We start from the raw sequence: 17,127 nt of genomic DNA, 5'->3' as shown, positions 1-17,127 counted from the left end.
TTTACTCTGTTGATAGTGTTTCAGGATGCAAAAAATTTTAAAGTTTTCATAAAGTCCAATTTGTCTATTTTTTATTTTGTTGCCTATGCCTTTGGTGTCATCCATTAAATCATTGAAAACCTCAGCATCATAAAGTTTTTGTCCTATATTTTCTTTTAAGAGTTTTATAGTTTTAGGTCTTATATTTAGGTTATGGATTGATTTTAAGTTAATTTTTGAATATGAAGTTAGGTAAGTGTCCAACTTCATACTTTCACAAGTTGGTATCTAGTTTTCCCAGGAGCATGTATTGAAAATACTGGTTTTTACCAATTGAATGGTGTTGGTACCTTTGCCAAAAAAAAAAAAAAAAAATCATTTGATCATATATGTGAGGGTTTATTTCTGGACTCTGTAATCTCTTCCATTGATCTATACATTGGTCTTTTTGGTAGTACCATACTGTTTTGTTTACTGTAGTTTTGTAAAAAGTTTTGAAATCAGGGGGTGTGTGTGTCCTCCAACTTTGTTCCTCTTTTTCAGAATAATTTTGTCTATTTGGGGTTGAGATTAAATATGAACTTATTTTCTATTTCAGCTAAAAAAATGTGATTGGTATTTTAATAGGGATTGCATTGAATATGTAGATCACTTTGAGTGGTACTCACATCTTAAGGATATTAAGTCTTCTAATCCATGAACATGGAATGTCTTTTCATTATTTATATTTTTAAAGTTTCTTTCAGAAATTTAAAAAAAAATTTTTTATTGTACAAGTCTTTCACCATCTTAATTCCTAAAGACTTTTTCTCTTTTTTTATGTTATTGCAAACAAATTGGCTTTTTAATTTCCTTTTTGGATGGTTCATTGCTAATGTACAGAAATGCAACCAATTTTTGTATTTTAACTTTATATTTTGTTGAATTCATTTTTTAGTTCTAATAGGATTTTTTTGTAGAACTTACAGGGATATTTACATATAAAAATTCTTTCCAATTTGTATGACTTCTATTTCATTGTCTTTATTCCTATTATTTTCTTTTTTTGTTATGTTTTAAACTAATTGCTTTTGCTAGTACTATGAATAGAAGTGGCAAACGTGGATATGGATGGACATCCTTGCCTTATTCCTGATCTTAAAAGAAAACCTTTTAGTCTTTCACCAATGAGTATAATGTAGCTGTGGGTTTTTCATATACAGCTTTTATTATGTTGAGGTGGTTTCCTTTTTTCCTGGTTTGTTGAGTATTTTTATCCTGAATTGAATATTGAATTGTATCAAATGTTTTTTCTGCATCAATTGAGGTGATAACATGTTTTTTTCTTTCCTTCATTCCGTTAATGTGGTGCATTACATAGATAGATATTCCTAGATTGAACCATTCCTGCATTCCAGGAAAAAATCCCACTTGGTAATGTTGTATAATCTTTTTAATATGCTTCTGATATAAATTTGCTAATATTTTGTTGAGGATTTTGCATAAATGATCATAAAGGATATGGGTTCATAGTTTTTGTGTGTTTTTTGGTTTTGTTTTTTGGGTTTTTTTTTTTTGCAGTCCCTTTGTCTGGCTTGAGTCTTAGGGTAATGCTGGCCTCACTTAGAAAATATTCCTTCTCTTCAAATTTTTGGAAAAATTTGAGAAGGACTGTTGTTAGTTCTTTTTTACATATGTGGCAAACTTCACCACTGATACTAATGGGACAGTTCCAGGGCTTTACTTTGTTGGCAGATCTTTTATTACTCATCAAATCTCTTTGCTAGTTGTAGATCCATTCAGATTTTCTATTTCTTTGTGCTTTAGTCTTGGTAGGTTTTACATTTCTAGAAATCTGTTTATTATACTTAAGTTATCCAATTTTGTGGCATGCACTTGTATATGGTACTCTCTTATAATCTTTTTTATTTATGTAGAATTGATAGTAATGTCCCCACTTTTATTTCTGATTACAATAATTTGAATCTTATCTCTCTCTTTGTCTCTCCCTCTCTCTGTTTCTCTTTCCCCCTCTCTCTCTTTCTCTCTTGGTCCATTTAGCTAAAGGTTTGTCAATTTTATCCATCTTTTTGAAGAACCAATGTTTGATTTCTTTGATTTGCTTTATTATCTTGATTTATTCACTTCTATCAAAGCTTTTCACTTCCACCTGCCTTCAAAATAGATCCAGAATCTGCCCACTTCTGACCATCTCTACTGCTCTCACCCTACCTAGTTGAAGTCACCATCATTTCCTTATTCAGTACTTGGAATACTCCCCAACTGCTCTTTCTGCTTCCATTTTTGCCACTGGCCATCAGTTGGGAGCTTGCTGGTAATGTCATCTAGACTTTGGTGTTGCTAGTACCTGAACCGACAATAACAGCTAAGCTGTAGTCATCTTCCGTTGAACATAAATATTTGCACAGATCAACAATATCAAACAAGGTCACTCTGTAGACTGAGAAATAAAACCAGACAAAAAGAAGGTCACTCTATTCATTTCTGAACACAGACAAAAAAAAAGATCACAGTGTAAACTCGAAAGTGCTCAAATATTCATTCCCCTTTCCTGACTGACATGAGTATTGTATTTTAACCAATGATAACTTCAGTTCAATTTCTCTCACCTCCTAAATAAAATTTATTTAGATACACAATTAAAGAATTATCCTATTTTTTGAAAAAACATCCAATCAAAAGAAAATTCTTGCTTCCTTGAGCCCTTCTGTAAACCACCCAACACAAGTTCAAATCCTAGAACAAGTTCCTCTTGCTAAGCCACATCCCAGTTTTTCCTGGTAGGCCATTTTCCTTGCTTAGCAACTATCAATAAACCCAATTTTGTTACAGGTTGTCATTGATGATGGGCATCAACAACCCCCTTCTATCCCTTTTCAATGTAGCAAACACAGTGATTGTGGCAAGTCAGATCTTGCAAGTCTTCTGTTCAAAATGCTCCCAGTCTCATTTAAAAGCTAGTGTCCTTACAATGACCCACAAGGCCTCAGCTGAAATGGTCCTCAACCTTGGTTGCACATAATTTAAAAATTATGAATGCCAGGATTCTACCGTAGAGATTGTGATTTAATTAGCCCTGCCTCAAGACTTTTCGTTTCGACTTTCATTTTAGATACAGTGAGTACATGTGCAGATTTGTTCCATGGGAATACTGCACGATGCCAAGGTTTGGAGTACAGATCCCATAACCCAGGTAGTAAGCACAGTACCCAACAGGTAGTTTTTAAACCCACCCACCTGTCCACCCTCCAGTAGTCCATTGTCTATTGTGTCCATATTTATGTTCATGTGCACTCAATGTTTTAGTTGCCACTTACAATTGAGAACATGTGGTATTTGGTTTCCGTTTCTGTGTTCATTTGCTTAGGATTCTGCCCTCCAACTCAATCCATGTTGCTGCAAAAAACTCGAAGTGCCTCTCACACACAGCCAATGTTGGGAACCATTGCTCTAGGTGGGCTGCTCTTCCTCAGCCTTATTATCCTATACTTGTTCTCTTTAATCAACCTCTTCCAGTCACACTGGTCCCCTTGCAATTGTTCAAACTCAGCAGGTGTGTTCCTGTCCCAATCCCTTAGTTCCTTCTTTCTTCTTAGAACACTCTTTCCAGAGATATCTCAAAGCTTGTTTCCTCACCTTCTCAAGTCTTTGTTTCAATGCCACCTTGTAACTGAGATGTACTATGACCACTCTCTTGGAAATTGCAAAGTTCCCTTGCCTTCCCCCATTGCCCTTTCCTTGCCTCATTTTTTCTCTACAGCATACATCCCTTCTAAAAATAGTACATAATTTATTCACTTATTATAAGTGTCAGTCTCTCCCCAGCTAGGAAGCAGGGCCCTAATATTAATCCTCTTTATACCTTATTTTACAGAGCTATAAATTAGCTTGTGCATGCAAATTTACTTCAAACACTGTCAGCTATAAAGTAAGTGCTTAAAAGTAAGCATGTGAGTATTTATACTATATAAATTAAGTAAATTATTCTGTGGTCTTTTAGGTGTCTTTAAACCTATATTCCAAAGAGATAATTCTATCACATCAGAAGCAATGTACATTTCACTCCCTACAGTGGTGTGTTTCTGCAAGGCAGGGAGACATCAACTGCTTGGATGCTTGGAACACTTGGTGTAAGATGGGGAAGGCTCTGTACGCCCCCCTTTTACCTATCACACACATTGCTAACCTGAAAATGGAAACAAAATCAACAAGAGTAGTGGCATGGGAGAAAAGAGAAGAACTGAATAGTTTCAGCATATAAGCAAAAAAAAGAAAAGGAAAGCTGCTAATACTTCTAACACAATTTTAAGAGTGAAGAAGAACAATGATCTTGTCAAAAAATTAATATCCCATCCAAGCTCAAAGTAAAGACACAGAAAAAAAAATCCAGTCTCCATAGTCACCATTAATAATCTAATGTATTGGAATTTAATCTTAAATAATCACAGAAAAAGCCTTTCTTATTAAATGCCTGACTTTTATTCTAAATAGAATTTTCAACTGAGGAAGAAGAATCACTTATTTTCACTACTATCCTGAATTCTCCTAATGTAACAACATGATTATCTGCAACTAAGATTGATCAAAATATCATGGGTTATTTATCAGATTTTACCTGTCTATAGAAATACTTTTCACTTTTCTTTATCAGTGATCAATGACTTCCATAAATGAGGGTGAATGGACGTTTTCTCCACTTCTTGGTTTTATGCCACAGAAATGACAAGCCTTCACCAGAAACAATCTCCCATTAGGGTCTTTCACAATGACGTCTGTCTAGAGGGATTTGTCTGACTAGAAAATAGTTGTCAAGATTTTAAACTTGAGGACAATGAAAAGAGAATGGAAATCCAGTCTACTAAGGAAAAATAACCAGATAGCCTTTTTCCCTACAGGGACTTATTTACCAATATGCATTTAATAAAAAAGGAAGATACTCAATAATTAGCATATTTATGCATATTTTGAGACTTTTTTTCCTTGTATTCAGGGCTATGGAAAAAGAACATAAGATAGAACATAGAAAACAGCAGCTAATTTTCCCAGGTCTTATTAAATTAAAAGTAATTTGTAATTATACAGAGAGACACATCATAGAAAGCCTTTAATATTATAATTAAGATTAAATATCTCCACTCTAGCCAAAAAGGCCTACTCAGAAACATTTTTCAGAAAATACACTGAAAAAATAGTACTAATTCAAAGACTAAGACACACACACACATACATACACAAACACTTTTCAAAAAAATATAGAGCAGAGAGTTGCTATAGGAAATTCAAGCCTTCTCTCTGAATTTATGTAATAAAAGAAAACATAAGACTCAGTGCAGAGTAATGCAATTATTCTTGATCAGTAGCATTATTTATTTCAGTCTTGAGGAAACTAAGTATTTGCTCACAAAAATAGGAACTTATAAATAGTATTTCAATAACCTATACTAAAGAAACAATTTAGAGTAACAATTTTGATATAAGAAAAATAAAGATAAGTTTTCAAAAATGATAAGGTGGCATTATGATTGGCCTCTACATCAAATAACCTGTCCAGGAGAAATGGACTTTTCAGAACACTGGAATTATGGGAAGACACCTAGGTACTGGCTCTGCTCTCTGGAGCTCACTCCCAATCTGCCTCCTTTTAGGGTTTGTCCTGATGCCAAGTTTGGCTTGCAAGCTAAGATGTGCACATCATGTTAAACACTCCCTTAAATGAAAACATACAGAGTATTTGTCTAGTTCCTCATAAATGGCAACGTGAGTCCAGGTCTAAAATCCACTCTTGGCATTGAACTTTTCTGATACGTTGTAATTCCACCCTGCCCAGACAAAAATTGTATCCAACAGTGATTCACCCTGCAGCCTGTCCCTTAGAGTTTCTGAAGGTTCAGAGAAGTTTTGTTGAAATATGTTGTATGTGTCATGCTATGTAGGTATTTCAGTCCTTCAGTTATTATGATTAAAATATCAGAGACAATTTAACATCATAGTCAGTGTGTGGTGTTTTAACTGGCAGAGAGAAAGAGACTCCTTGAAAACCTGGCCACCTAGGTTACAATTTAAGTAATTGTGCTTTTATATCATAATATAAATAAATATGGAAACATTCAATTAAATTATCCAAGGCTATCAAAATTCTGCAAAACTTCCTAACCTCTATGTATCCCAAACAGTTCTTGAACAAATCCATTTTCTCTCATTTACCAAAATTGGTTACAATTTATACTTGCTATTTTTGTCTATAAAATCTGAAGATATTTCAAGGCACTGAAGATCTAAATTTTTAGCAAACTTAATAACCCGTTTAAGGTAGGCCATAATCAGTCTCATGTAAAAGAGAAAGTAAATTGTGTTAAACATGGTTGTGAAAGTGAGAAAACTTCAAGTAAATAGTATTAAAATATTAAATGTTTGAAATTCAAGAATAGCAATGGTCCTTTTAGGGGGATTTAAGTTCATAAACAGAAATCCTGAGAGTGGCATTGCCTCTTCCTCCTCATAAGAAACCCCTGTTTTTTCAAGCAATTAAGGTCTTTATAAGAAAAGTGATATGTTCGTTTTTTCAACGCTAGAATCGCAGCCTAAATTTTGCATGCTTCCTTCAAACCTTTTTGCTGCAAAGAAGACAAGAAAAAAAAAAAAAAAGACTCCTATTTCTCCGTATTCTTCACTGTGTCTTTACCTCACCTCCACTCATTGCCAGAATCTTTAATGAAAGCATTCACAAAAATGGGATGAAGAATTAGCATTTCTATGAATAAACAGATTCACAGTATAAAATTAGCTTTTTCAAAAAAAGCAGGCAAAAAAAAAAAAAAAGAACTTAAAATAAGACTTTAGAGAACTGGAGCTCATTTGATAATTTTCTAATTCAATTCCATATTAGGGTGGGTCCATTATCCAAATAGTGATCTTTTATTTTCCTTTTATGTCTGAAAAATTATCTTTTAAGTCCCTGAAAAGCACTATAAGAATTAAAAGCTATTTAATACATTTCAGATTTATAAAATGTAATGTAACTAAAGAAATAATTACTAAGGACAAAGGATTAAGTATTATTTTTTAAAGACATTCATTCATTAAACTTCTAGACATTGGAAGGCTGAGGCGGGCAGATCACGAGGTCAGGAGATCGAGACCATCCTGGCTAACACGGTGAAACCCCGTCTCTACTGAAAATACAAAAAAATTAGCCGGCCGTTGTGGCGGGCACCTGCAGTCCCAGCTACTCAGGAGGCTGAGGCAGGAGAATGGTGTGAACCTGGGAGGCGTGAGCCCAGACTGTGCCACTGCACTCCAGCCTGGGCAACAGAGCGAGACTCCATCTCAAAAAAAAAAAAGAAATATAGGTTTTGGAGGTAGACTGTGTTTAAAATGGAATTCTAACTGATAAGAAAACTAAATGATAAGAAAGTTTGTAAAATGAGGAAAATAGTACCTATTTCTTATATTTGATGATTAAAAGACTATATAGGTAAGGTTCTTAAACCATGTACATTTGGTAACAGTCTTAATGTATATCAGAGACAGGCCTAGAACTTTTAATCCCTGGCAGAACTTGCAATAGACACTCTTCTTAAACAGCAAGAAAACTAGAAAACATCTTAAGAAATTCCTGCTGAGGACTTACATACCTTCTATTGAATATATTCTCCAACTTCCTAGACTTAAAATAGCTACTTGTTTACATCTCTAATCCAGTAATCATTACAAAACTATTAAACCGATACATTTCTTCCCTCATAGACTAAGCTTCTTTTCTTAATTTTTAAAACAAATTTTATTGTGTATATCAAACATACATGGCATAAGGTTATGAGATACATATAGAGGTTATTACAGCGAGGCAAATTAAATATCCATTATCTCACATAATTACCCCTTTTTTTCTTTTATTTTGTGGCAAGAGTAGCTAAAACTCACTCATTTATCAAATCTGAAAACTCAAATCCAGGAAAGTATTATTAACCGAAGTCCTCATGTTGTACATTCCATCCCTAGATACATTTCTCCTCCATATCTGCTACATCATATCCTCCGATCTACATATCTCCATTTCTTTCTCTTGGCCCCTGCCTCTGATAACCACTGTTTCATTATCTATAACTGTATACAATTTTTAGATGCCACTCATAATTGAGATCATGTAATATTTTCCTTCCTGTGTTTGGCTTATTTCACTTAGCATAATTTCCTCCAGATTCACCCAGGATGCGAAAAAAGGCAGAATCTCTTTTTTTTAAGGCTGAATAATCTTCCACTGTTTTGTAAATACCACAGTTTATCTATCTGTCCATAACAGACACTTAGGTTGTTTTCATGTCTTGGCTATCAAGAATAATCCTGCAGCAAACATGGGAGTGCAGATAGCTTTCTGAGGTGGGAATTTCATTTCTTCTGGGTATATACCCAAAAGAGGGATTGCTAAATCATAGGGTAGTTTTATTTTCAATTTCTTTAGAAACCTCCATACCATATTCCATAATGGCTGTACAATTCACATTTGTACCAACAGTATATGAGTACTCTTTTCTCCACACTCTTACTAAAATTTGTTACCCTTTTTTTATTATAGCCATCCTAATTGATATGAGGAGGTATCTAAAAGAGTTTTGGATTTGTATTTCCCTGATGATTAATGCCAAAGAAATGTTGAATATCTGTTCATATACCAGCTGATTATTTTTATGACTTCTGTGGAGAAACGTCCATTCAGAGCCTTTGCCCATTTTTTATCTATATATCTATTTCTGAGTTGTATAAAATCTTCATAAATTTTGAATATTGACCCCTTATCAGATATATGGTTTGCAAATATTTTTCCCGATATGCAGGTTGCTATTTTATTTTGCTGAGTGTTTCCTTTACTGTGCAGAAGCTTTTTAGTTTGAGGTAATCCCATTATATATTTCTGCTTTTGTAGCAAGGGCATTTGGCGTGATATTAAAAAATCATTGCCAACCCCAATGTCAAGGAGTTTTTCCCCTATGTTCTCTTCTAGGAATTTAATGATTTCAGGTCTTAAATATAGGACTTTCTTACATTTTGAATTTATTTAAGTGGATGCTGTAAGACAAACGTCCAATTTCATTCTTTCGTATGGGAACGTCCAGATTTTCTGGCACCATTTATTGAAGAGACTGTTTTTTCCCTGTTGTGTCCTCTTGGTGCCTTTATCAAAACTTAATTGGTCTTTTATGTTCAGATTTATTTCTGAGATCTCTGTAACAGATTACATTTCTTGAGGGAAATGATCAGACTTTCTTCTTTACCAAATCTCTTGATATAGAAAAGATGCGCATAAGGTTTCTTGTGGGTCACAGAGCATGGCTGCTTGCCAATGTATTAGCACTCAGCAATGGCCCTGATTGTTCTCATCATTCTCATGTATGTTTTGAATGCAGAGGAAAGAGTCTCTCCAACTCTTTGCTCCACCACACTTCCGGAAAATGTCTGTGTTCCTCCATTGTCCTGACTCAAAACCACCTTGGTTTACACCTCGGGTATGGGTAATCAATAAGATGGAATGCTTCTCTTGCTTTTCCTCTTGCCTTTTTTATTGTGTTCAATAGCACAGTTATTTAAATACTTCCGGAAAAGCTTATCCACCAACACACACCCTTCTTTTTTTTCTTCTTCTTCTGTATTACTTTTTCAGGGATGCTACGATAGTTTTAGTATTGTTTTAGTAGAATGCAGAAAGAATGGAGGCATTGCCCTGGAAAAAGACAAACTGAAAGGAGACTCTCAAAGGTGGAAAAATATATAGAACTAGCCAGGGTCTACAGTTTTGTGACCACAGAACTATTTATTTGTACACTATCATTTGAAATAACATTCGTAAGCATTATAAAGCCTTCTACTGCTAGTTGTACTGAAATAGCAAGTGCTTAATAAGAATACTATGATGTTAAAAATAATTTAATAAAGAAATGTTCATAATACATATATTGTGATAAGAAAATATGAGATCTACCTTTTTTTTAATGGGGGGGGGTGGCAGACAGGGTCTCACTCTGTCACCCAGGCTGGAATGCAGTGGGTATGATCTCAGCTCACTGCAACCTGCCCCTCCTGAGTAGCTGGGATTATAGACATGTGCCACCATGCCCTGCTAATTTTTATGTTTTTAGTAGAGAGAGGGTTTTGCGATGTTGGTTAGGCTGGTCTTGAACTCCTGGCCTCAAGTGATCCACCCACCTCAGCCTCCCAAAGTATGGGGATTAGCAGCTTGACCCACCACACTCAGCCAGATCTACCTCCTTAACACATTTTTAAGTGTACAATACATTGTTATTGACTGTAGGTACCAGGTTATACAGCAGATGTCTAGATCTTATTCATCTATTCATCTTGTTTGCCTGAAAATGTATGCCTGTTGAATAGTAATTTTCCACTTCCTCTCCTCCCAGAACCTGGTTCCCACAATTTTACTCTTTGATTCTAGAAACTTGACGACGTAGATACCTCATATAAGTGGTATCGTGGTACTTATTTTTCTATGACTGGCTAGATACATCCTTGTTCCTGTGTTTTGAGCTCTATCCTGCATTTATTTCAAATGTTATACTCCGACACAGCAAAACTGAAAGTTAGCAGGACGTTTTCATTCATCGCCTCTAGCTTAAAGCAAATCTGGTTTGTTCTCACTGGCAAGTCATTTCCATCAGGAAGAGGTCTCTGTTCTGTCTTCATCAAACAATGCTCACTTGAGTAGTATGCACTTTACATTCAGAGAGTAAATTGTACATATAAATATTTGCCGAAGGAGTCAGTAATGCACTCACAGCAATTAGTTTCATGTGCTCCCTTTGGGCATTCAGGTGGAAAACCATGGATCTTCCTGAATGAAATACAACCTGCATCCTCACCTGGCACAAATCTGGCTTCAAAATTGAGATTAAGAGCGTAAAACAGGCTCTCTCCCCTTAACAAATAAACAGAACGCATAATTGTTTCATCAACACTAGCTTTTAAATATTCTGAAGGAGAAGCAGCTTGATTAAAGGTGAAATCAAAGTAGTACTTGCGATTTTCATCATGTGAGCTGTGAGCAGAAAACTACAGCTCGAAGACTGCTTTGAAGTGGTGCGGCCATTTTTATGCCAATTAAAGATTTCAAAAGCTTCAAGTCCTGTACAGGGTCTGGGTAATCTGGGTAAATCTTTGGCCATTCTGCTCCATACACATAACAATTTACTGTCAATGGAGCATGGCACATTTTTAAATATTCCTTTCAGTTTCTCTCCATAAACTTCTGCCCATCACTAATACTGAATTCTACAAATGAGATCCTATAATTGTCTACTGGACATATTTGCAAAAACAATAAGAAACCCTTTTTTTTCGTTTATGTACATCCATTGATCTTTCAGGAATCGTTCGTGTAATTTGTCCTAATTAGATATATAATCAATTCAACTGATCTGCTGTTCACATAGAAGCACGCATCCATGAATCCTGAGTGAATTTATGAAAAAGAACTCTCCATAAGCAAGATCAAGTAGTCTCAATAACTTTAGCTAAGGTTAACTTTAGGAATGATTTAAAACCTTTAACCACACGTTTGTCTTGGTAAGAGCTCAGGAAAGGCTACCCCAAAGTACATTGAACTGAAGGAGATCCGGAGGTACCCCAGGAGCAAGGTCACTCTGATCTTCCCTGACCTTTCTTTGTGAGCGCTGGTCATAAAGAAATTATCTAGCTTATCTTGCCTGAAATTAGGTAACAAGAGCCTCATTCTAGAGGGGTCCTTCCCTGTTCCCAGGGGTGGGAAATTCTACACAAAGGAGTCAAGGAGACTCTGAACACAGAGGCTTTGCTAAGTTTCCCTGCTCAGTCTGTTACCATTGGATCATACCCTTTTATCCAGTCACATTTCAAAATGGTTGGTTGTTCTTCACCAAAACTAAGCAGAAAAATACACAGTTTTCTGACTAGGAAAAGGGGCTGAAAAACAAATAAAAATGAAAAAATAAAAGAAAACACATGGTTTTCTCTGGGTCTTTGCATCTTCATTTCTGAAGGCTCCTGTGTCAAGTAAAACTTTGATAAACAAATTGGTTATGCTTTTCCCCCTATTAAACTGTCTTTCATTCTGGGAGTGTCAGCTGTGGCCCTTATGATGGGTGAGGAAAGGTTTTTGTCACACCTTTCTTCCCCTACACTTCCAAGTACTACATTACAAGGGAATGCTCTTCAATGTCAGCTTTAATGCCGTTCAGCTATTGCGATTCTGGTGATGTGGTATTTAATTCGGAGAAAGAAAATCTTTAATTAAACAACAAAAATAAGGTAATCCTGCTTAAACTTTAAAAACTAGTAGAAGTGTTTTGTTTTGTTTTGTTTTTTGTTTTTTGTTTTTTTTCCTGAGACAGAACCTCGCTCTGTCGCCCAGGCTGGAGTGTAGTGGTACGATCTCGGCTCACCGCAAGCTCCGCCTCCCGGGTTCCCGCCATTCTCCTGCCTCAGCCTCCCAAGTAGCTGGGACTACAGGCGCCCGCCGCCACGCCTGGCTGGTTTTTTGTATTTTTAGTAGAGACGGGGTTTCACCAAGTTAGCCAGGACGGTCTTGATCTCCTGACCTCATGATCCGCCCACATCAGCCTCCCAAAGTGCTGGGATAACAGGTGTGAGCCTCTGCGCTTGGCCGAACTCGTGAATCTTTAAATCATTAAATCTGCTGCTCTGCACTCCTCAGTGTCTATCAGAATCATACACACACACACGTGCACACACATGCATACATGCATGCACACATGCATGGACACACACATACGCAGACATACAGGCATACATGTGCACACATGCACACACACACTTGCATGAACACACACTTGCATGAACACATATTTGCATGAACACACACACAGAGCTTAGAATGGTCTATTATGCATGCAGAACACGCATTCTGAATAAAGTAAATGCACGTTAACCCAATATAAGTTAGTACCCAGAAATATACAATCTCTCGAATGAAAGATGTCTTTAATAAAGGACCTTTAATTAAAAATTCTTGAATCTTCATCTCAATCCAGAATCATGTGCCCCAAATTTTTCTTGATAGCCCATTCAGCTCCTGTAAGAATGCAACTGTTCCACTCACTAAGTATGTTGTGTAAGTAAATATAACTCAGGAATATACACTATGTCTGATTTTCACATGCAAATACTTTCCACAGATATAGATTAAGAAAAATAAAGTGTGACACTTTTCAGAAAACTTTTTTTAATATTGTCTACTTATTCATTGAGATCTGAGGGTAGGAGTGGTCAGAGAGAAACATCAATTAGTACTGGGAAAAGAAAGTAATCGAAGATACACTGTAAACTCTTTCAGTGTGTACACTGATCCCAGAATCTAAATAATGATTAGGTTTTAAAATACATAGTTGCCTATATGAGATTCATTTTTATGGCAACATTTCTGGCCTTTAATTGATATTCTCTCCAAAAAATTTAGTCAAAGAATTAGACAAACTCCATCTGTGATTTGAAAATACTAAATTTTGAATAGAAACACAGAATTTTAAGGTCTAGTTTTAAATTTTTGGTTGGCCTTACATCATTTTTCCAAACACAACGTTTTTGTTTTTTTTGAACTCCTGGGTGATTCTTAAATATGAATACTATTACATGCTCATTTGAAGTTCTGAATAAAATTAATGGAGATGTGAATATTTAAAAAGTGTATTTAAAACATGCAAAACAATTATAATTTTTTCATAACATTTATAATTTAAATATTTGGATGTAATAATTTCAGCTGCAAGCATAGAACATTTTCCGTATTACCAGAAGACAGGGCTAAGGACTAGACTATGGTAGACCAGATGTTTACCATTTAAAAAATGTATATATATCTTAGGTTTCAAGAACAGGTGATATAATCCACATGCTGTATTAGGTATTCGTGACTCTAACATATTTTATATTTTGATATGGAGAAGAGCTTAATTCAATGTTTAAAATAGCAACAGTGACAAGGAAAAACTTACATTTGCTTTGTGTACTGGTCCTTGGTAGTGATTTATAGGAAATTTCACATTCCTGGGATATACTGATGTCATCTAGAGCAACAGTAGCATTTGATGAAAAAACAGTAGCTTCCAAAATTAACTATAATTACAGAAAGATAAAACTGTTAAAAACACATCACAAAAGTAATGTCTTACAATCGTATTTCTTTGTGTAGAGGAACTCTATTTACATCTGTCCCATTTTCCAATCTAATTTTAGAAACCTGTTCTGACCAGAACATCCTAATTTAAATTTATAAAGCCATAACGGCTTTGACAGCATCTTATGTAACCTTAATGCCAAAGGTAACTTTGTTTCAATTAAAAGTGGTAACATTCATCATTAATGAAGGGATCTCTTCCCATTGGAGCCATTAAGAGTCATATGCATTTATAATGAACTCTTTGGAGCAGTCAACTGTGTGGCTTACAACTCAATTTAATTGAGATATGAATTCATTTGTAATGAGTGTGCTGGAGGCAATGATTTATTTCCATATTAAAATATTTAAGTATTATATACATACATAGAAACATAATATATATTATATACATACACAGAAACGTACTCAACGTAGTAAAGCACACATCAATAACCACATATACAGTGGTTGATAATATTCATATGCTCAAGCACTCAGAGACATCTATTTAAGTTTAATTTATTCCAACACTCTGAATAATGTCTGATTTAATTTGTTTTCTTTCTTGTTAATTACTCCTATTATTATGTTGTTATTCCAAGAAAAGAGAGAGAGAGAGGAGGGAAAGGAAGAAGTAACTTATGCCTGGAATCTTATGAACCCATATAGTGGACCACCAGTCCAGGACACAGACAGAAGGTACATCTCTATCTTATCAGGGAGGGTCTCTAATCTCAAGGATCATTAAATTTACTTGTGCCAGGGCTCAGAACATGCTATCCCAAAATATAGCACCTTGGAGTCACTCTCTGACTTCCCCTCTCTTTTCTTTGTGAGAGCCAGCTATAAAGCAATTATCTGGCTTACTTCTCCTCAAAACAGGTCATAAGAACCTCATGTAACTGGTGTCCTACCCTATCTACACCTGGATGAAACAGACACTACACAGAGAGGCCAATAAAGATCTCTGCTCAGTTCTCTCCAATTTATTACAATGAGATAATACTCTTTTTGTCCATTTATATTTCTTCATGAGTGTCCACTCATCTTTGAACCTAAGCATAAACATAGAGAGTTTTCTCTGGTCTTTGGGCCTTTGTTTTTGAAGGCCCCTATGTCACATAAAATATTAATAAATTTGTTACTTTTTTTCCTTTTAACCTGTCTTTTGTTATAGGGGTTCCAGTCATGCCCCTTGTGATGAGTGAGAAAACGGTATTACTTTTTCTCTCTTACACTTGGTATGATACATTCACTATACTACATCATAAATGCTGTATAAGAAATAAGTATAAGATACTAGGAGACTCAAAGAAGACAATTCATTCTTTTTGCCAATAATGAGAGTTTGGGAAAAGATTTGATGGAGAAGTAATAGCCTCCATGATACCAAATTTTGTTGGGCAAAATATTTCACCTCAAGAAACTGAGGCAGCAATTTCAGCAAAAACACAGAGATAAGAAAGTGCATGGTGTGTTTAGAAAATGTTGATGGGTGTCAAATGTCCATCAATCATGGACTGGATTAAGAAAAGGTGGCATACATACACCATGGAATACTATGCGGCCATAAAAAAGGATGAGTTCATGTCCTTTGTAGGGACACGGATGAAGGAAACCATCATTCTCAGCAAACTATCGCAAGGACAGAAAACCAAACACCACACATTCTCACTCATAGGTGAAAACTGAACAATAAGATCACTTGGACACAGGAAGGGAAACAACACACACCGGGGCCTGTCGTGGGGTGGGGGGAGGAGGAGGGATAGCATTAGGAGATATACCTAATGTAAATGATGAGTTAATGGGTGCAGCACACCAACACGGCACATGGATACATATGTAATAAACTGCATGTTGTGCACATACATCCTAGAACTTAAAGTACAATAATAATAATAATAATAAAAGAAAATGTTGATGGGTGTTATAGGAGTATAAGATTTTAAGAGAACAACAAATGAATCAGATAATAGATGGAGAGAAAAATTTCATGAGTTGGTACAGCTCAATTGGATAGCAACTAGATAGCATCTATTAAAAAAAATTGCATAGACCATAAAAATTGAGTTAATTTCTTAGCATTTATCCTAGAGAGACACTCAAAGGTATACACATGAAGGCCCGTGAAGGAATGTTTATTTCAGTGCTAGTTTTGATGACAAATGACAGGAAAGAACTTACATGTGAATCAATCAATAGTGAGAAATACTATACAAGTTAAAAATAACATCTATCTACATGTGTCATTATGGAAAGAAATTTAACATGTGTTTTGGAGTAAAAAATTAAGTTACAGAAAAATATTATAGTATAATATTACTTAAGCTGAAAACATCCAACCATTCAGATTTCCAAGTATATGTGGTACATTCATACATGTTAAGTAAATAGAAAATGGACTGGAAGTAAAAATAAATTGTTATCTATAAATACTCAATACAAAATCTATGGTGGGTGATGAGGATAGTCAGCAGGGACTGTTGCTTTATTTGCAATTTTTGATATTTTAATGTAATGTACATAATAATAATTTTTAAGATTCTGATTAGAGATGGTTTCTGTAGAATCTTAACCAACTAAGAAGCGTAGCCTTCATGCCAGAGGCAGAAAATAACACAGGTTTTGAAGAAGGATCTTGGTAAAACATACACAAGTATTGAACTTTAGAGACATATTGTGTTTAATACCATTAAGTGATTGTGATTTTTTTGGACAGCTTTACGTTTGAAAGAGTTTTTCTAAATTTGTTATTATAATACATCTTGCATTGATGTCCATTAAAATAGACGCTTAATTCTTCAGACTCATTAGACAAGCATTTGTTGACCATCATATTTGAAGGTCTGTGCTACTCAAAGAAAACTGGAGGAAAAAAGCGACTGTTTGAGGCACTTCTCTATGCTCCTAAAAAGGTACCTGCTCACATTATTTGAATGGAATGGGTGGGCCCTGGGATGAGGTGAAGTAAAATGATGAGGTAC

At 35.2% G+C, this 17,127-nt stretch overlaps 1 protein-coding gene across 3 annotated transcripts in view; it reads right to left on the bottom strand.

The window, feature by feature from the left end:
* Window positions 1-17,127, bottom strand: part of MALRD1 (MAM and LDL receptor class A domain containing 1) — a 930,868-nt gene that overhangs the window by 535,420 nt on the left and 378,321 nt on the right. For all 3 annotated transcript variants that reach the window (XM_050804020.1, XM_050804022.1, XM_050804021.1), the window contains exon 14: window positions 13,977-14,097. In XM_050804020.1, coding sequence (XP_050659977.1) covers window positions 13,977-14,097 — 121 coding nt within the window. The remainder of the gene's footprint in view (window positions 1-13,976; window positions 14,098-17,127) is intronic.

Source organism: Macaca thibetana, chromosome 9, assembly GCF_024542745.1.
Source record: "Macaca thibetana thibetana isolate TM-01 chromosome 9, ASM2454274v1, whole genome shotgun sequence".
Lineage (NCBI taxonomy): Eukaryota > Metazoa > Chordata > Mammalia > Primates > Cercopithecidae > Macaca > Macaca thibetana.
This window is presented reverse-complemented; position numbering and strand designations above follow the sequence as displayed.